Consider the following 20,730-nt stretch of genomic DNA (forward strand, 5'->3'; position numbering starts at 1 on the left):
GATCATTTCTTAACCAAGAACACGGCCAATTTCCTTCCCTGTTTCTGTTGTACATAGTATTAAAGTTTGGTTCTTCCAAAGAGGCGAGTTCTTATCCTCAGGTTTTGCTGTTGTTGTTCTCATGGCCTTCAGCCACAACACAGGTTTGATGCAGTTCTCCACGCTAGTCTATCCTGTATAGACTTCGACATCTCTCTATCCATTTGAATCTATTTGCTGTAGTCAACCCTAGGCCTCCTTGTTCTATTTTTACTCACCACTTCCCTCCAGTAAGAAACTGATGATTTCTATCAACCATTCTGTTCTTTTAGTTTGTCTGTGCCATAAATTCTTTCTCCTATATCGGTTCAATACTTTGTCGTTAGTTGTTCTGTTTACCCATACAGTCTTTGGTATTCTTCCGTACCACCACATACCAAAAACTTCTGGTCTCTTCTTGTCTGAACTGTTTATTGTCCTCATTTCACTTCTGTATGAGGCTACACTCCAGATAAATACCTTTAAAAAAGACTTTAGAACACATAAATTTATATTTGATGTTAACAAAATTTGGAGTCTTCCATTCGGTCACCATCAGTTACTTTGCTGCCCAAATAGCAAAACTCAGCTACTGCTTTCAGCGTTTTATTTCCTAATCTTCTTCCCTGAGTATCCTCTACCGTAATTCGATAGTTTAGACAGATTTAATTCGAGTTATATGGGTTATTTAGCTGAAAAATCCGGCATTTTCTAGGTACTCATTTCGCCAATTTTATATTACAAACGAAAACAAAAAATGAACTGCTATTGCAATGAAGTATGGAAAAAATTTCATTTCCATGTATTCGTGAAAATACCTTTGAAATTATGAAACAATCGTACAAAGTAATACGCGTGATTTACAAATGTATAAGTACGGTGTCCCAGACAGTTCGTGTGCACTGGAAGCAATTCCTTCGCGTGTCTACAAAACGATTATGTAAACGTCTCTATGGCAACGCCTCATACAGCTTTGTAGAAGGCTTGTTTTCGCCTACAGCCGTTCGCGTTTTTCAGCTGAAAACTGTCATAACCGCTTCCAGATACCAGGGATTTCCTTACGTTCACTCGACTGTAGGAGTGTCTTAGGAGTAAAGAACATATGTATTAAAATATAAAACATGTTGAGGAATTTTTTCACGTATCTAAATGTTTATGATGTCATATCTCTTTTACTATGATAGGTAAGTGGTTCCTGCTGCCACAGCGACTGTTGCCTGACAGTAAGGGACTTGTGTACCACGTTTTATTGAAATCGGTCTAGTAGTTTAGGAACAGATGAACGTACGCAAGCGCGCGCGCGCGCGCGCACGCACGCACGCACGCACGCACGCACGCACACACACACACACACACACACACACGTATTTTTATAATACTTATAGATACCATACCGTCTTTTGAAACTGTAGTAAAAGTGTTATTAATACGAAACGCGTTTCTCTTTATTTGAAAGCGTTTTCGGTGGCCGTTATTTCCCTTACATCACTCTTAACGTTCTTCTACACATATGTGTTAGACTTTTGTACATAACACTTCCACTGCACGATATATATTTACGTTTCCATGTTGTGTACGTCCACTGTCATCTCGTCATTTCCTGAACTGGGTACAAAAATGGTTCAAATCGATCTGAGCACTATGGAACTTAACAGCTGAGGTCTTCAGTCCCCTAGAGCTCAGAACTACTTAAACCTAACTAACCTAAGGACATCACACACATCCATGCCCGAGGCAGGATTCGAACCTGCTGCCATAGCGGTCGCGCGGTTCCAGACTGCAGCTCCTAGAACCTCTCGGCCACCCAGACCGGCTTCTAGCTACACGAAATGGCAGTGGATCTACACAAGATTTAAACGTAAATATATTTTATGTTGCTGAAAGTGCTGGTTACAGAAATCTAACACATTCGTGTAGAAAAACGTTAAGAGTGACGTACGAAATAAAAAAAAATCTGAGCACTGAAGATGCTTTACAATAAAGTGAAACGCTTTTGGTCTTAATAATACTTTTATTACAGTCGCATAATGCACTGTTAACCTATATAACTTGTATAAATAGCCTGCCGCTGTGGCCGAGCGGTTCTAGGCCCTTCAGTCTGGAACCGCGCTGCTGCTACGGTCGCAGGTTCGAATCCTGCCTCGCGCATGGATGTGTATGATGTCCTTAGGTTAGTTAGGTTTTAGTAGTTCTAGGTCTAGGGGACTGATGACCTCAGATGTCAAAGTCCCGTAGTGCTTGGAGCCATTTGAACCATAAGTGCGAATGACGAAAACAGGCCACAGAACAGAGTTGACAAAATGTATATTTAATTCGTCCACATCACTTAGGTTTTACTTATGATGGTTTTGGTCTAATAACCTGTGTGCAAGACACTATCCATCCCCTTCAACTGCTCTTCCGAGCCCCATGTCTTATGTGACAGAATTACAGTCTCCTGGGCGAACCTCGAAGTTCTTATTTCTTCTCCCTGAACTTTACTTCCTTTTCCAAATTTCTCTTTGAATTCCTTCACATCATGCTTAACGTACAGACGGAATAACATTGGGGATAGACTACGGCCTTGTCGCAAGCCCTTATCAGCTCTTGCTTCCCTTCCGTGTTCCCCGAGTCTTAAAACTGTAGTACCTGTCCTGGCTTAAATCGTTCGTTTACTACGTCTCTCTCAGCTATAAAAGTCGTCGGCTCTTTAAACGTTTTGCAGTCAGTTTGCAAATGCAGCAGGACATAGACCGGAGCCTCCAGAATGCTTTTGGACGCCAGTTAGGAGTGTGCACGGCGCAGCTGCGGCGTCTCCTTTGCTGTTGACCCGGCGCCTCGCTATCAGTCGTGCTTCACAGATTACGGCGCACACGTCACACGATAACGTGCTCCTTTCTTTACTGTAGCTTCTACAACTTAATCCGCGGACTGACTGCACCAATTGTGTCACTGTTTTTTTACTAAATGTAATCACCTGTCACATTTTTTTAACAATTCACATTCAAGAGCTCAGATGGCAAGCCACTAATAAGAAAAGAAGGGAAAGTTGAGAGGTGGTAGGAATATATAGAAGGGCTACGCAAGGGAAATAAACTTAATGACAATATTATAGAAAGGGAAGAGGAAGTAACTGACGATGAGATGGGAGATACGATGCCGCGAGAAGAATTTGACGCAGCACTGGATGACCTAAATCAAAACGAAACATTCTTTTAGAATTATCGAGATTTTGAGGAGAACATGCCACGAAAAAGCTATTCCACCTCGTGAGTAAAATACAGAATATGTGACAGGAGAAATACCCTTAGACTTCAAGAAGAATGTAATTATTGCTGTTCCGAAAAAGGTAGGCCCTGACAGAACTATATGTTTAATAAGTCGTAATAGCAGATTACTGACAGAACTTTACAGAAGAATAGAAAAACTTGCACAAGCAGACCTCAGGGTAGATGAGTTATAGGAACATAGGAAGCTATACTTATCCTGCGACCTACCTCGGAAGGCAGACTGAAGAGAGACGTTCACAGAATTTGCACAGTTAAGAAACTTTTTGGCAGTGTTGATTGGAATACATTCTTTGAAATTCTAAAGGTAGCAGGCATAAAATACAGGGAGCGAAAGATTAGTTACAATTTCCACAGGAACCAGATTGCTGTTTGAAGAGCTGAGGTGTTCATTCTGTCCATTGGCTAAGTAGGAAAGGAAACCAAGGAGGAATTTGGAATGAGAATTAAAATTTAGGGAAAAGAAATTAAAAGTTCGGTTTTTTTATGAAACTGCAGTTCTGTCAGTGACGGTAAAGGACATGGAAGATGAGACAAACGGGAATGGATAGTGTCTTGAAAAGAGATATTAGATGAACAAGGTTATTAGAAGTAGTAAGACATACGAAAATGAAACTAGGATGATGTAATCTACTCGAATTAAATGTATCTGAAACTATTTCCCAAGATTAATGTTAAAGTGTCAGTACCGCCTTGCGTGACTAGGTTTCCCCAGAACTCAAACTGTCCTCCCCGGGGTCGGTCTCTACCAATTTTTCCATTGCTCTCTAAATAATGCGTATCAGTATTTTGCAATTTGGACTTATTAAATTGATAGCTCTGCCAGCACCTGCCTCTTTCGGGATTGGAATTATTACAATCTTTTTGAAGTCTGAGAGTATTTCACTTGTCTCACATACCTCGCACACGACGTCGAACAGTTTTGTCTTGGATGGCTCACCGAAGGATCTCAGTAATTCTGAGGGAATGTCGTCTACTCCAGAAGTCTCATCTCGACTTACTTATTTGCGTGCTCTGTGAAATTCTTCTCACAGTATCATATCTTATCTTATCTTACCTTCAGTTACGAGGTAAAAATGAATTAATATTCTGGCTTAACCCTCCATTAGTGTGGCACGGCCTCACAGACCGAATCCTTCAACATTGTTGATTATTTTTTCTACCAATAGAGTGTGCGAGCTAACCTGCCGTGTACCTTCCTCGTTCACGTTGCTCTACCCGCTACGATTTCGTTTGTTTCGTAGCGGCTTTTGTATGTGGAAGCGGCATTGTTCGGTGCCCAAGGCTCACCACAAAAGAGTCTGTGGTGCTAAAACATCCTTGGCTGTTAGTTAAAAGACATGTTTTACTTTGTATCTTTGCAGTTTGATGAGCCTCTTTGTGCTCTTATTAGTCGTAAGGCTAGTGGACTTGTTATGGATTGCTCAGGTACGTTTGATTTAAGCCTCCATTTTTAAAGGACACATTAATAACAGACTCGGAGTGACTGTGAATGCCGTATATGTACATAAAAACAAAACAGGAACTCGAAATACCACTACAGAAAGTGCAAAAAAAAAAACATATGTCTTGAACTTAATGAAGTTTTGTGCAAGGACTTTAAGTGCAGTGTGTGAAATGATTGGTTTCTGTATGAGTATTTTTTTTTTGTTTTCTTCAAAATTTCTTAAATTTATTACATATTCTGATGTATATTGTGTGCACATGTTCAAAAGTATTGCTCGAATGTCCTTAGTTTATTGGTTCTAATCTAGTATATATCTATTTTATCAGAGGGTTCAAAACTATTTGCTTAATGTTTACTGCCACATTTACTTATAAACAGTCCCTAAGATAAAGGGAAATGAGTCGAGGACAGTTCTATTCTTGTTTGTATTTGAAATACTAATAAATTTATATAAGTTCGACACTGCATCGTTGGCAGCGATCTGAAAGTCATATTATTCTTGAAGACTCGAGGTTGCCAAGATCGCTAGCAATTCTTTTTATTAGAGTGACCGGTTTCGACAGATCTACGCTGTCGTCATGGCATTTTATAACATTACTAGTTGTACACGGTTGTTACAATACTCAAAGTCACATAGTTAAGTTGCGTCAATAAAACGTGTCAGGGAACATTAGCATGTCACAAATAAAAAACACACAATTAAAACATTCTGCATGTTGTGCTGATGTCCCGTCATACACTGCTCGTTTGACACCACAACCGCAACTTGACACTACATCACTATGGCCGGTATTACACTATCAAATTTCTTTATCAAAGATTTGATCAAAGATGTGATCAAATATTCGTCAAATACATTTGACAAAGATCTTTGATGTGGCGCTAAAAAGGGGTATTACATTGTCATCATATTTTTCGTCAAAGTTCAAGATGGCTGACAACAACAACTTGTTATTAACCGCACCAGTTGCATGTACCACAATTGCACTGTGTGTACATGCAGAAGAGAAGCGGGAAAAAAAAAAGGAAACGTACCTAGGTGAAGCCTGGGTTTTTACGACGACACGATTAAAGCATTCAACATAACTTGTTACGTGAGCTTACAGTGGAAGACGTCAAGTCGTACATCAATTAATTAAGAATGGATGAGCATACATTTCTGTATGTGCTCAGTGAAGTGTATCCTCATATCACAAAGCACAATATTCATTTACGAACTGCTATATCTGCAGAAGACAGGCTCACTGTAACACTTGGATACCTTGCTACAGGGGAGAGTTAGGTTAGGTTAGGTCAGGTCAGGTCAGGTCTCAAATCTTCTTAATCAATTTTTGTATTCAGGATGCCTCACGTTTTAAGACGCCTCATCAACTTCATACATCTCTATTAATTTTGTAGTTGTCGGTACACACCAATTGTATTTATCGGCAGTGTTTGTAAGAACACTACAGATGACAGAACGCTGCAGCGATGCTAGCTCTCCACGTGGTGACATGTCACATTGCAGTGAACAGAAGACAAGCGACTCCTTCGATCAAATCTACGGCGAGGCCCTAGATCTGATCAAATATTTGACGACATTTGACAAAGTTCCCTATTACACCATCAAATTTCTTTAATAAAGATATTTGACAAAGATACTGGACAAAGAAATTTGATAGTGTAATAGTGACGTATGTGACTTTCAGTGTTGTAATAAGCATGTACAATTAATAATGTTACAAGATCTGACGATGACAGCAAAGATCTGTCGAAACCGCTCATAGTAACTAAAAAAAAAAAAAATGTGCTAGCGATCTTGGCAAACTTGATTGTTCAGATTTATTGATTTGTTTATTGTGTTCGTCTGAGGGACCAGCCTCTGCAACGTTAAGCCACCACACCAGAAAACGGTTAACAATGCGACGGCGCGGCTTACTGAGGTGTTACGGAGAGTTGAGGTACCGGCTGTGAGGGCAATTTGTCGAGTTGCAGCGAGTCGCACGCTCGAGACTGAGACCGGCCAGAAGCGCCGGAAGTCGGGAGCGATCTCGGGCATTGGCAGAGCGGACTGTGTGACGTCCACGTGAATACGGGTCAGCGACCCGAATTATTTCGGTGGCGGCGGAGCGGCGGTGCGCGGCGCGGCCGGCCGGCAGGAGTGGCCGAGGTAGGCTGCGTGCCGCCTGTTGAAAGCCTGGCGTCACCCTGTCTGGGCCGGCGGCGGCCGCGGCCGCGGGCGCTGTTGCCACGCCGGCGCGCGCCGCGCCAGACTCTGTGTCGCCGCTCGCCCGCTCGCCGGCCATTACTCGCCGCTGCCTGCTCCGGCGCGCATTTCACACCGCGCCTCTGCCCGGCCCGCCGCGTCCTCACATCCGCGCCCGACGCGCCTTTTCCGGCCGCGCATTCTTTCGGTTAAAGCGACAACGCGGCGTCTAAAACTCGTTTCTCCCCCTCCACCGCGCGCCTTCCCCCCCCCCCCCCCCACCCCTCCCCGCTGCCGCCCTCTGAAACACGTCACTCATAGTTCGGATTGCCGTGAAAAATCCTTCAGTGTAGCCTAGGTAGCCGAGGCCGAAGGATCGGAGCGCAGCGTACGGGGAACCAGTTAGCGTCCGTGTGTGTGTGTGTGTGCACGCCAGACAAGCGAGTGCGGAGTTTCTTTCCCAGTTTTCTTCCGCGAGCGGGCACGTGCGCGGTCAGTGGGCGGCGACATTTCTCCGGAGTTTCCCGCTAGCGCAACATGGCGCCGGATTATCTCGAGTTTCCCGCTCGCAGAGAGGAGGGGGACTATCTCTGCCAAGAATGAGGAGGGGAGCTGCGCCTTAGTCGAGTGTCGAAATCGCGGCGGCCGGCTGTTCTGTATGATCGCGCGGCGAAGCACTGCTCCGACAGCATGGCCCAAGGGCTCGGCCGGGAATCGGCGGAGCAGCCGAAGGTGAAGGACTTGCACGAGAAGAAAGCGGCCGGGAAGACACCCCCGCGCGACGGTCGGGTCGCGGGCTCGCGCAGAATTTTTGCGCCGCAGTTCAAGCTGCAGGTGCTGGACTCGTACAGGCAGGACGCGGACTGCAGGGGCAACCAGAGGGCGACGGCCAGGAAGTACGGGATCCACCGGCGCCAGATTCAGAAGTGGCTGCAGGCCGAGGCGTCCCTGCGCACGTCGCTGGGCCCCGCGCCGGACGCGGCCTTGAACCTGAGCCCTGCGAGACAGCGCGACGACGACGCTCAGTTGGCCCGCCCGCCGCCAGAGCGCTCGGACGGCGAGCCGGAGATCGACGTCGACGTCGACGTGGACGGCGACGACGAGGACGACGACGACGACGCCGACAGCGACGACGGCGACGACGACATCGACATCATGTCGGTGCAGGAGCCGGACCAGGCGCTCGACTTCACGAGCGCGGCGCTCAGCAAGCGGCGCTCCTTCTCGCTGCAGTTCAAGCTTGAGGTGCTGGACGCGTTCCACGCGGACCGCGCGTGCCACGGCAACCAGCGCGCGACGGCGCGCAAGTTCGGCATCAACCGCAGGCAAGTGCAGAAGTGGCTGGGACAGGAGGTGGAACTTCGCGGCGAGGCCGCCTTCCGCGGCGGCATGTACCGGCAGCGCCTCGGCCGCTGGCTCGACAACGACGAGCCGGAGTCAACAGCCGCGAGTCAGCACTGCTGGGACCTTCGGAAGAGGAGGCTGGACTGCGATCCCTGTGACAGTCTGGCCTGCGCGAAGAAGGCCCGTCTGGACGAGCCGGAGCCCCTGAGGCCGGCGCACGAGGTCCGAGCCGACGTGTGCGTCATCGGGGACAACTGCGCCTTCCCGCGCGTGCCCAGCGCCGACGTGCAGGAGACGGCGCTCTGCCTCAAGGTGGAACGCCGGGAGTCGAAGCCGGAGCCCGCGGAGCGCGCCGTCGTGTGCTCGGTGCCGGCGCTCTACCCGCCCGTGCCGCCGTACGTGGCCGCCCCCGCACCCGCCACCCACGCGCACGGGGGCTGCTGCTGCTACTCGGCGCGCATGCTGGCCGTCTACCACGGCTTCGTCACGCACCCCGATCACCTCTACCCCCTGGATTTCAGATCACCGCCTCCGCCACATCCGCCGCCTCACAACATTCACTTATTCAGGTGAATCAATTCTTCTTCCCTCGCCATTCTCGTAATCTGCCCTGTTGCTTACAGACTAGCCTTAGAGAACATTTTGTAGTGGTTGTCTCCGTAATATCACTCACGTAAGTTCACCAGTTCACTGAGCGTCAATGCTACTCGCAGTATTTGGCATGCACATCGACATCACTGTTGCATTCACAATGTTGTTGGCAAATACTGCAGCGGTAGTAGCTGACTTCATTGTAACACAAGTTTTGCGTGGGAAGTTTCGGTTTTCTCTCTTCATGTAACACCACCTATTTTACAAACGTACTGATTGTAATACTTGGGGTCCATATCTGACGTACCTGTGGGAATCTATGAGATATTATTCGATTACAGTACTTATAGCGTAGTATAATAGTATATTGTGATCCTTAGATATAATGTAGATGTGCTATTTTGGAATGCGATAGATGTTCTGGTACGAAATCGTACCTAATTCGGGAATGTTACCGTCAATAACATAAGGGGATTACCTTGACAGCTTACTTGTTTCTTCTCTCTTTATGTGTTTATTTCCTGAAGTACTGCTTAAATTCAAAAGTAACTAATAAAATATTTCAGTTTTTGTGGATTGAACAGAAACCAGTCGATGTACTCAACCACTAATGTTCTGGTAAATGTCTGTGTGTAACTGGTGTTTGACCGTTGGAATTATGGGTGAAAAGTGTTTGATGAAATAATCCCAAACACAAGACAATATATTTGATACACAGAAACGTTCGAGGCTGTTTCAAATGACATAACCGGTCACGGAATATAAGGTTATTCTGTTCTGTGAACAGACTGAATTAGGCCTACTGTTTACCTGATAGGCTGAGATTTGTTCCTTTATTTTCGCTCGTAGTGCTTTTTAAAAGAAACTGTACTCTATGGACCACATGAACTAGTTCATATTTTACTTGTACTGTTGTAGACTTTAGCATTTTACTTTGAATTAAGTTACTGTACAAGCCACAGATGTGCCAAAAATATGGTAAACATTGTGGTAGTTCGTGTTGTTACATTACGGTATGCTTACTACAAAGCCCATAGAAAGCAGGTGTGCCTTTCAGTATCTTAAAATTAAGAAGTGTGCCATAGGTTTATATTTCTTGTTTCTTTATGAACGCTACAAATCTATTTATACTGCATTGTTACTAAGATTATTAAAATGTCTAGTCCTCTATCTAAGCCGTTGGAAGTTCAAGTAGAATAGGAATGATCTTTATTCCTGCAAGGGTAATCAAATGTGTATTTTTAGATGAAGTTATTTTTCGACTTGGAACATCAGCATAAATGTTTCAATTGTTGATACGAGATTCCTAATATACCGTTACAAATTAACAAACGCTTATGGATGGCCTTTTCGTGTTGATAGGTACTTAATGGAAGAAATTTATTACTCACATATTTAACTATGACACCCTTTTTCGACGTGACTTGCGCAGTTCACAAACCGAAATTTTTATAGTAAGCTGTTTACAAATGAGGTCTATTTGTTGACTTCCTGGTATACATAAAGTAACACAGTTTTTGTGCGATTTTTAAAAACTCGGTAGTATCACGTTTTAAATTTATACCCTGTAGTTAAAATGATCTGTGAATATCTGTAAATAGTTTAGGCTTGTAAATAAGTGCTTGTGTATATCTGCTGTAAATAATTACTGTTGTACAGTGGATACAATGAAAAATTTCACTGCATATTGTTTCATTGCACAGTGAAATTAAACATGTGCCAATACTCTCTTGTGCCTTATTTTGCTGTTAGCATGCGTACTGATGTCTTCCTCAAGGTGACTGGATGTGATAGTTCTATGACCAAACTCCATATAGTTTATAAATACAAATAACAGTTTGTCAAGTAATCATTAGACGTTTTTGGAGTCTGTACTGAGATTTTAACGTAAATTGCGTCCATTAAGGGCGTATGTTGTACTTGAGAGCGTTATCTGTTTTGTTGACTACATTGGACTACATTTTGTTGAAATCGGTCATAATACTCTGGAACTCATTACATTTTTCGCTTGTTACAGTTTTTCTCTGTGCCTTTACAGCTGTGTGTATCTGTCTTTGACATAAATCCGATTTAAAGTTAAATATTCTATGAAATGTGCAACACGGGTTGTTAGGACCACTAACACTATTTAAGCGAGTGAATCCTTTATCAGCTACATTCACATTCAACAATTTTTACTGAACCTGTTCCTAAAACTCCAGTACTAGTAATTAAATTCTGAAAGATATTTACCATGTTACTGGTTTAAAAAACCGATGTATTTCTAAATAATTGGAGTGAAATAGTAGTATTGCTTAAGAGACCAGACAGTTTCAACTGAATTAAAAAGCTTAATAAACAACTTTGGTGATGTGTCAGAGCTCCACAGTTTGTTCCTGAATGTTTGCATTATAGAGTAGACGCTGCAACAGAAATTGACAACAGAAAGCATTAACAAAATATACGCAAGTGGCAGAATACTTCTTTAAAGTGCCTTTATGACATGAGCAATATTCGTAATTGTTACTTTTCTCTAGCTTGTATTTCGCTAAACCAATGAATTGCTTGCAGGTTATATACAGTTCATATGTCTTACTTTTCCAAAACTTAATTGCCTATGACACTGTTGTTAACTGTTAAATTATGGGCAACTCTGCGTTATGTGGGATGTAGACAATATTTTTCGTGGCTTGACATTTATTTGTTGTTCCTTATTTTGAATAAAATTAAGCGTTGAAGTTTGGAAAAATTATTTTAACGTGTTGTAAAAAATGTTTACTACTTGTAAAGTATTCCACTTTCAAAGAAAATGTTTAACAGAGTAGCTCTATGTGGCATATTTATATGTTTGTTTATTTTTATAATGTTTTCTATAATGTAGCATAAACATATTTTAAGTAAATATGAGACTTATTTCATAAATTTGCGTTCAAAGTTTTTGCAACATACCTTGACATCCTACCTTCTTTCTATCTTCAGTATGCATCCTGATTCTTTCAGATCGGATTACTTCGAAGCGTACGTAATCTGAAAAGCTTTTATTTCGACTAACTGGACTACATTAATATCAATGCTCATGTTGTTCTCATTTATAGATCTGACTTTTTTCATTTATGTCTACTGGGAATTTGAAAGTTATGATTGAGTTTCGGAATATTTGCGAAACCTTTTAACCTTCTCCATGTAGTGACTGATATATCGTTTAATTTGTGCATTGCAAGTGTGAGCAGAATATACAGGAACCACGAGATTGAAGTGATCAGAAGTTTTTAAAATGTTCTACATGTAATAACGCCACTCACTGTTAACGACTGCTTAAAGAACATGATTTATATCAGAGCTGTATTTTTAAACATCTTTCAGTTCATAACTACATCTTTTCGTACGTGGTCTTAAACGACGTAGCTGCAGAGAGTTGTTTTGTTACAGTTAAAACATCTCTGTCATCTTTCATGTAGCCGTGAGTGTATGGAAATATAAATTATTGTGAATTAGCTGCCAGCTACTAAGCTGATGAATAATTGAAATCATATCCTTGACTGCTATTATCACCGATACGTAAGTGTAAGTTCATTTTCAGATGTTGTAGTACTTTTATGAAAGATAACAGTGATTGCATTGTTAAATATTTTTTCGTGCCAAGATGTCCTACAGAAAATAACATGACTCAAATGTTTCACCTGTATCACAGAATTCGCTGATAGATGTTTAACGATAACACGTCTCACATTACTCCAATTTTTTTCGGCTGTACACGTATTTTGGTACAGGTGAAATAATTGTGGGTGAAAGTAATATTTCGGTTTTAAGGGGCTTGCACAATGAATCAAGCTTGAGATAATAATGATAGAGGCTTACTTTTAACACGTGATTTTTAGCTGTCACTCAGGGTGTAATAAAATTTTACTATTTGTTTCTGATGAGCCAAAATTGTGTTGCTGATATTCATGCTGTGTGAGCTTCGTTTGTGTGTATGCGCACACGCGTTTGTGTGTGTGTGTGTGTGTATGTCCGCTCATAACTGAAGAATACTGATTCCCTATACTTGTTGTCATAGGTCTTTGCTGACTAAATTGTAAGAATTCATTTCTGTGTCTACGACGTTTGTGCGGACTGTGTTAGTCCTAAACTTGCCCGTTTGCTGGTCGTAACCGAGATAAAGCAACGATCGCGAAATTGACCGTGCCCTGGAGTTCAATTTCCTTTATTATACTGGGCAATGACGTATCTTTTATTTCAGAACATTTCCCCTTTCATGTAGGTGAACATTGTTTGGTCCTTATGTTCTGCCGCACCAGTTACAAATCACAGGCTCAAATAACAAACTAATCATGTGGGACAGTCGCTCTCCCGAGGCTTTTGAAGACTTACGAGTTTGTAGGGAGGGGAACTAATGGTAACTTCTTTTGGTTTATGGCATGAGAAATATTTGTCAAAGAGAGTAGTCAGTGTTAAACTCCATTGCAACAGTATTGAAAGAAATAGGACCCTTCAGTTGTTATTACTGCTTTGTTATGTGCACCCAGTAATCACGGAATCAAATGAGAAACTATCTCCTCTCTGTTTCTCTGCCCCAAGTGGGCCACGCGGAAATTTTGAGGAAATAAAATGTTTGCTGACAAAGACTAAGTAAAAATAATTTATAAATACATTTTTCACAGTCACCCGCAGAATTTTTTAATCACACCTTCTCATTTTGCTGCCTACATCTGTATGAATTCTTAGTAGACATGTTTTTGAGCCACGTTTAAGTGTGCATATAAAGTAAGAACCCTTCAAATAATTGCCATCCAAGTTCGTAGAACTCAGACACAGAGTTGCAGAGGCAAAATATTAGATGAATATGATATGGAGTTACTTTTTATATAACTGTTCTAATAATGTGTTTTATGTGTAATATAACTTACGTCAACAAGTCGAATTATAAAGAGAGCCCGATTCAGTTCATGGTGCGACCTGTTGATTTATGTAGTGCATATTTCACTTATTCACTCAGACGTGCACAGAACAGAACTTCAACACGTGGCCAGTAGAGCCCCTTACCATATTCTTTCCAAATCTCTTGTTACTGATCTGTCCCAAGAGCTTTTACTGTAAATTCAACCTTAAAATACATTTAAAAAGTTCAACTTATCATAAGCAGCAAATTTCAGCAGAAGATACGACACAAACTACTAGCCACATTTGTCCACATCATCCGAAAACTGGCGTCGATATACGTAAGTATTCTCTTACTACGTTATAAAATGAGCTTAAACGTAGATTTTCTTGTGGCAACAGAACGGTAACTGGCCCTACGTCGTCCATGTTGGACTGTTTTTAAGGAAACTGCGACTGTTTTGACAATAAAACTTAAATTAAAACAATCTGTATGTATCAGTCACTTATTTTCTTCAGCGAAACGCGTCGTGGAACTATTTTATTTGAACTCCTATTCGTTAACTGAGTAAGATATTTTTTATCATGTTGATGGAATGTATGAAACAGCGTTTGTAGCATAGTAGTCGCGCTTGATTTGGCAAGCATAGGCGAATAATATCCATCTCGTCCTCTCTACCCGAGTTAATAATGAATTAAATGATGACGAAACATCTGTTCAGAACCATTTTTGTCATGAATTACCAGGAGTAACGGAAATTACTGAACGTGTACCAAGAAAAATAACTATTCTGTCGAAATTGTATGATCTGAATCAGCAGATACTTGTAGAGAGGCTCGGAGTACCTTAGAAGGAAGTTATTTTCAAAGTTCTGAATACCACTTTTCACCGAAACGTGGATGAACTAGCGTTCATTGACGTAACTAAGTTCCCGCGTTGGTTGAAGTCTTGCTCTGGCGTAGGTTTGTCTTGCCCCTAGAAGCGAAAGAGAGTAAACTCGACTCATTTCTTGTAAACTCTAGAATGGTTTGAGAAAAGTCAGGGTTTATGCGCGTGGGCTCCGGCGGCCGAAATTGGTTTACACCGATAATTCTACTTCTTCAGTCTTAATAAAGATGCCGTCAGTAGCCGTCAAGAATTTTTATGAAAAACGATCGGATACCTTCCGAAGTCGGGTAAAATTTGTAATTTACTCATGTCGACGGCTCCGGTCTAGGCACTGAAAAAAATTCAGCCTCCGTAGCTGTCGAGGAATCAGAGAGATGAAAAAAAGCATCTAACACTCGTATGGGTTTCGAGATACAACAATTACGCTGAGAGCAAGAGCGACGTAGTGAACATTTAAAATCGAAATTTCTTTGTAATACTAGTGCAGTGAGAAGGATTCCGTGTTATAGTAACGTGCGGCACATAGTTGTACATGCAGATGTGGTCTTGGCGATGTCATAAACAATCTGACGTTGTGGCTTATATCGTTGAGAAAACGTCCGCTCTGAAGTATCGCTTCTATTTAAGATGACGCAGGCGCCGTTTCTCAGAGGCTGCGTAAGCATGGCGCCACTGTGGTTAAATGCGGCACCTTCCTGCCCCTCTCCCCCCTTCCCCGTCTACCTCCTGCATCAGCTACGCCACGCATTAACGAAAACAGCCCTCTGGCCAGACAGAAGAGTCATAAGAGACGGCGTTAGGGCTAAAGTGAAATAAAATTTCCCACAAAAAATTAGTGCCCCAACTCTGTTCTGTGATTTAATCGGCATCTGACGTTTTAAGGTCTAAAGCTGCGATGTTATCATGACACGTGCTGTGACCCAGGCTGCCACCACAGCAGTCCACTCTCTACTGGAATAGAAAATGGCTTTAAAGTCTCTGTTCCTATTACAATCAAACACAAATCTAAAATTCAATATGAATTTGTTGTCTATAGTGTCTCCAACTATGTCAGAAATCTATTCTTAATTTTAACCGTCGCTCTCGGGTGCAGTCCAATGCGCACGCTGTTGAAGGCGAACTAATTTAAATAGGACTGACTTTTAATGGGCAGCAATGTTTAGATAAAGTAGCATGAATAACCGAACATTCTTTAATATTGGCTCAGTTATTCTGTTAATTAGGGGAAAGTGTAGTACTTTGAATCTCTTCTCGGGCTTTCACCTGTAGATGGCCCTGCAATAGGGCTTTAATTTATTTTCCTGCTCCGTTTTGAAAATAAAGAGTTCATTTTGTGTGCGCTGCAGTCGTTTTATGAACTTAAGAAAATTGCTCGGGAAAAATAAGGTTTTGCTAAACATGAAAAACTCTTCCAAGGTACAACGTGGTCATGAACTTAGGAACAAATATTCTATTCAAATTGAAAACTGCTGCAACCGCGAAAATATTGCCAGAATCCTATTTCATAATATTTGTGTTATATTATTACTCTGCTACACAGCAATGATGAGTAAGTGAAATCTAATTAAAAAGAAATGTTATCGAAAACCAGTTACAAGGTATAAGCTGAAATAGAAGCTGTTGACAACTAACACAAATATACATTTTCGAGACAGTGAAAATTTTTAAGACATTAAAGAAACACAGTTCATTTGCAAATATGTAACTAGTTTTTAAAATGTACAGAATTTGGTTCACCATAAAATTCTGAAAAAGAAAATTTAATACTATGTAGAACTCGTGCTATTTTTCAAAAGCTGCAGGAAACCAACGTCATGTCCCACAACAGAAACAGTAGAAAATGCCGGAAACTATTCGTGACGGGGTCGTTAGTTGGTTTAAAATCAGTCACTTGATTTACCCTCCAGAAACAACACTCTCCGCTATACCTCGGACAAACGTGAAACGACGAATCTAAAATATACTTGGAGCCTGTCTTCTCACATGTAATCCGTAAACTAATCAGTCTTTTGAAAATAAGCGCAAACTATAACGTCTTTCTTGATAAGAAAGGCAGCTTTTATCACTTAAGACAATTTCCACTTCGTACCTTCGCATCGTGTCATAAATTAGTTTTACATATTCCTCTGCCGCACTTCACTAAAACTGCATCTGGTTACTTTAGTTTCATTTCATTTCCGATCTCATGTTTCCACGACACGTTACTTCTTCTTGAGATGGGAGGTTTTTGATTTGAAGTTTCTCTTCTCTTGGAATTTACCTGTAAGAAACAGTGGAAATCCAGTAACTGAAACATAGAAGCAACTATAAAATAGTGTATACACTTGCATTACATCCAGAAAACTTCAACGAAACTGAGGCACTCGTGCGCCAACATATTACGCTGTTATCAAATGGTCGTGTAGTGACAGGAACACAGCTTTCGTTACGTCAAAGTACTATAGTGTAGTACTATATCAATACAAGAATCTGAAGAGAAGTATTTTTTCAATTGCTTGTTTGATAGTATAAGTTTGTCTTTCTGGGACAGCGTTTATAAATCTTTCGGTCTGTTAGAATATCTAAAATGAATCTATGCATTTTATTATCGTTCTTCAAATAGATAAAATGTCTTTGTAAGTTCACATGGAGATATAATTTAGTTTTCGTCATTTTTTCCGTTTTCCGTCGTTCATTAGCTGCTTCAGAATTCATGGAGGTATGTTCCGTCTGTGCAACAAAAAGAACGGGGCTTTGTCTTTTACCACACGCGTTTGGTTTCTTTTATTTATAAAGCATGTGTAGTGGCCTGTAATACGCTTTTCTTTTTATAAGTATAATACATATATTATGTAGTAGTTACAATATTTCACTATGTTGCATTGTGTCATGTTTTTCACTCGTTTTTCAGATTAGCACAATTTCGTGAGGTAAAACTGGCGTTTGGTGTACTTACGATTTCCTGTGTTGATAGCCCATAGTCTGGTCCTAGAGATGTGTTCATTCGGTCCCCATGCTCTAGCTGCCCGATTTCGGTTTTTTTTCATCCACATTTATTGCAACACATCATTTGCACTTATAGTTTTGTGATCAACACGTGTGTGTTTACAGTCTGTAGTACTGACAACTGTCACTGTGTGTTTATCTTTCGTCTTTTATATGTGCTGTACGTGTAGTTCATCGTTTTCATTTGTTTTGTGAATGTGTATGTATTTTGTTGTGTGTAAATGTATCGTTCTTTGTGAAAACTTTTTTTTTTGAGTGGAGACGTGTGTGTGTGTGTGTGTGTGTGTGTGTGAGAGAGAGAGAGAGAGAGAGAGAGAGAGAGAGAGAGAGAGAGAGAACGAGAAGGAAGGGCGAGGAAGATTCATTGATTATTTGCTCTAGTTATGTTTCAGATTTATGTTTGTTCTTGTTTTAGTGGCTAACATGATCAATGAGTTATTGCTTGTATTGATTTGGTCATTAATTGCTTTCTTATCCATTGCAGGGGCTCTTTGTATGTGAGAGTTTTCTTGCAGTGCCAGGAGTTCTTTGTGGTGATTATTCACTCTATTAATTTTCATGTCATATAGAGTACGTCGCGTATATTAAAAAACAAACAGCTTTTGATTTAGTTGCATAAGACGGCAAATACAGCCACGAACATTTAATTTTATTTAGCCATTGTATGTTTATGTTTTAACCAAGACGTAATGCTGAAAAAACAATGCAATAACTTAAAAAACTATCTTTGCCAGGCATACTGCACTGTTCTACAATTTTAAGCGCTTGTGTGTGTGTGTGTGTGTGTGTGTGTGTGTGTGTGTGTGTGTGTGTGTGTGTGTGTAGGGGGGAATGAATTTGTATTCAAGAGTAAATATCAGTGAATCCAATAACTTACAGTGATGGATCAGTTTCCAAAAATATGTTCTTCGTTTTACTTTAAATTATGATAACTGTTAAACTCTTGGGAAAGACAAAGGCAGCATATTCGAGTGCCGTGGAACATGCCAGGCTGAAATGAACTCTACACATTCATGAGAATGAAGTCTTAAGGCTTATAAAGCGTACAAGAGGAGCAGAGTAGAACAGCAATGTTGTTTAGCACCATATCACGTACAAAAAGCTGAACGTGGAAGTGTTCGAAACTATGACGAGGAAGCAAGTAATATCCGTGAGTGATATATGACTCACGGTTGCATGTTCATCAACACATTTCAGGAGCTCTCATCCATGATATTGATAACAAGCTACTTTTGTGTGTCATGGAACTGCATACGACGACGTAGCTCTTTTAATTTTGCTTTCGATTTTTAACTGAAGAGTTATTGTTGCCTTACTTAGCATACTTCTCGTCTTACAAAAGTTTTAAATGGGCATCGTGTTACAGTCTGCGGGGTTATTTGATTTACTTGGCAGTAACCACATTGTGACCGTCATCACAGATAAAATTATTTTTTTTGTTTTGTGTTAGTGTCGTGAGAGACTAGGTTGGTAGTAATTTTTAGCGGATATTGTTTCAAATGCGATGGAAAATCTTTTCCGTATTGTCATTAAACTACAATTTTTGTCTGGGTGTTGTTGCCGATATCGATACAAATCATGATACGAATGTTAGTGTATGAAATTCCGAAATACCTGTGTATGAGTTTTTAAGAGGTAAAAGCGTTCTGTGTGCCCTTATTGGTGAAGAATACGTTATTACAGCAAGATGAGTAATTTCATAGAAGCATTATTCCCAGACCTATAGTTCAATCTATGTATGCGATAAACAGCGTTTCTTTTCTCAGCGTAGTTGCGTGAGCAGGACTAAAAAAATAATGTGTTCATTAATGTTAACACTAATCCCAAAACTTTCGATAAAGAATCGTTCGAATAATCCATGAGACATTTAGCTAAATATTCTTTTGAAACTTTAGAAAGGGTCTTGATGTGTTATATCTGGAATATGAGCCGCGTGGTCTAAGGCGACTTGCCACGGTTCGCGCGGCTCCCCCCATCGGAAGTTCGAGTCCTCCCTCTGGTACGGCTGTGTGTGTTGCCCGTAGCGTAAGTTAGTTTAAGTTAGATTAACCAGTGTGTAAGCGTAGGTCCGATGACCTCAGCACCTTGGTCCCATAGGAACTTACCACAAATTTTCCAGAATATGTCCCTTGGTGCTTTGCATGCAACTAATACATGTACGAAGCACTTTTGCTTTATTAACCGTGAAACCTGCATTCTTGTAATAACTGGTAACTTTGCTTGCTTAGGTTTTCTGGGATATTAACTACAACGTATCTTTTAGTTCCAGGTTTGATACAGTATCTCCTACTTTCATCCTTTGCACTGTTAGATTTTTGTAATTTTCCTACATACTCTCGTGAAGTCTTATAAGCTGTTAACATTTTCTACATAGTCAACAGGCACTGAGGGTAGACACTGGTTGAAATAACAACCATTTGGTTTGTGAACAAAGAGACCGGAACATACTGAAACAGTGCATTTTACTGAAAAACACGCTCTGACACTATTGATCGTTGTATATTATGTTGAAGCTACAAACCATTTCATTTTCTTGCAGTATACTTCCTGTTACTGCTTGCACAAATTAATTTCAACGATTGAAGATAAACAGCTTTGCCTGAGATAACATATTAAAAATTTCTTAATGTAACGATTGTCGTAGGGTACTACAATGTAAGGTCAGAAAATTCAGTTGTCACAAAACGCTTCTGTGTGGCAAGACAATTGTACTCGAAGTATAAAAAATGTGGAATGCAGTTTCGTACGCTAGTAACTACAGAAAAAGCCGGTTGAAAATATCATGCCAAGCTTGGACTTCCACATTATACTAAATATACCTCTTCCCCAGAAAAATATTTATTATCTTTTACAACGTACATGCACGATACTCCTTTAATCTACGTTTTCTCTCATCTACGCATTCTAAATTTCGTCGTCCTCTAGGTCTTTCCATGTCTCTTTCAATCCAGTAAAGAAATTTTTTGTCCGTTCACCATCCACCCGCCTGGATTCACGTAGCGTCTATTTCTATTTGATTTTCATCATAGTCATAGTTTTGTGTTCTGTTTCAGTCTCTCCCTGATTTGTTTGTTTGTTGGCCACATGTCTGACCATTTCGAAAAAAAACGCGCCCTAGAAATTACACAATGCATTTTTGTCCGGATTT

At 41.0% G+C, this 20,730-nt stretch overlaps 1 protein-coding gene and 1 long non-coding RNA gene across 2 annotated transcripts in view; both read left to right on the plus strand.

The window, feature by feature from the left end:
* Positions 1-20,730, plus strand: part of LOC126298967 (uncharacterized) — a 450,144-nt gene that overhangs the window by 72,779 nt on the left and 356,635 nt on the right. The window lies entirely within an intron of this gene.
* On the plus strand, positions 7,021-11,028 carry LOC126298965 (uncharacterized). The gene has a single exon (XM_049990585.1). The coding sequence runs from the start codon at positions 7,607-7,609 to the stop codon at positions 8,831-8,833; it is 1,227 nt and encodes a 408-aa protein (XP_049846542.1). The 5' UTR covers positions 7,021-7,606; the 3' UTR covers positions 8,834-11,028.

The sequence above is a fragment of the Schistocerca gregaria genome, chromosome X (genome assembly GCF_023897955.1).
Source record: "Schistocerca gregaria isolate iqSchGreg1 chromosome X, iqSchGreg1.2, whole genome shotgun sequence".
Classification (NCBI taxonomy): domain Eukaryota; kingdom Metazoa; phylum Arthropoda; class Insecta; order Orthoptera; family Acrididae; genus Schistocerca; species Schistocerca gregaria.

Bases quoted from the DNA above. Each gene is read 5' to 3' on its own strand.
- LOC126298965 (XM_049990585.1), top strand. From the start codon at position 7,607: ATGGCCCAAGGGCTCGGCCGGGAATCGGCGGAGCAGCCGAAGGTGAAG.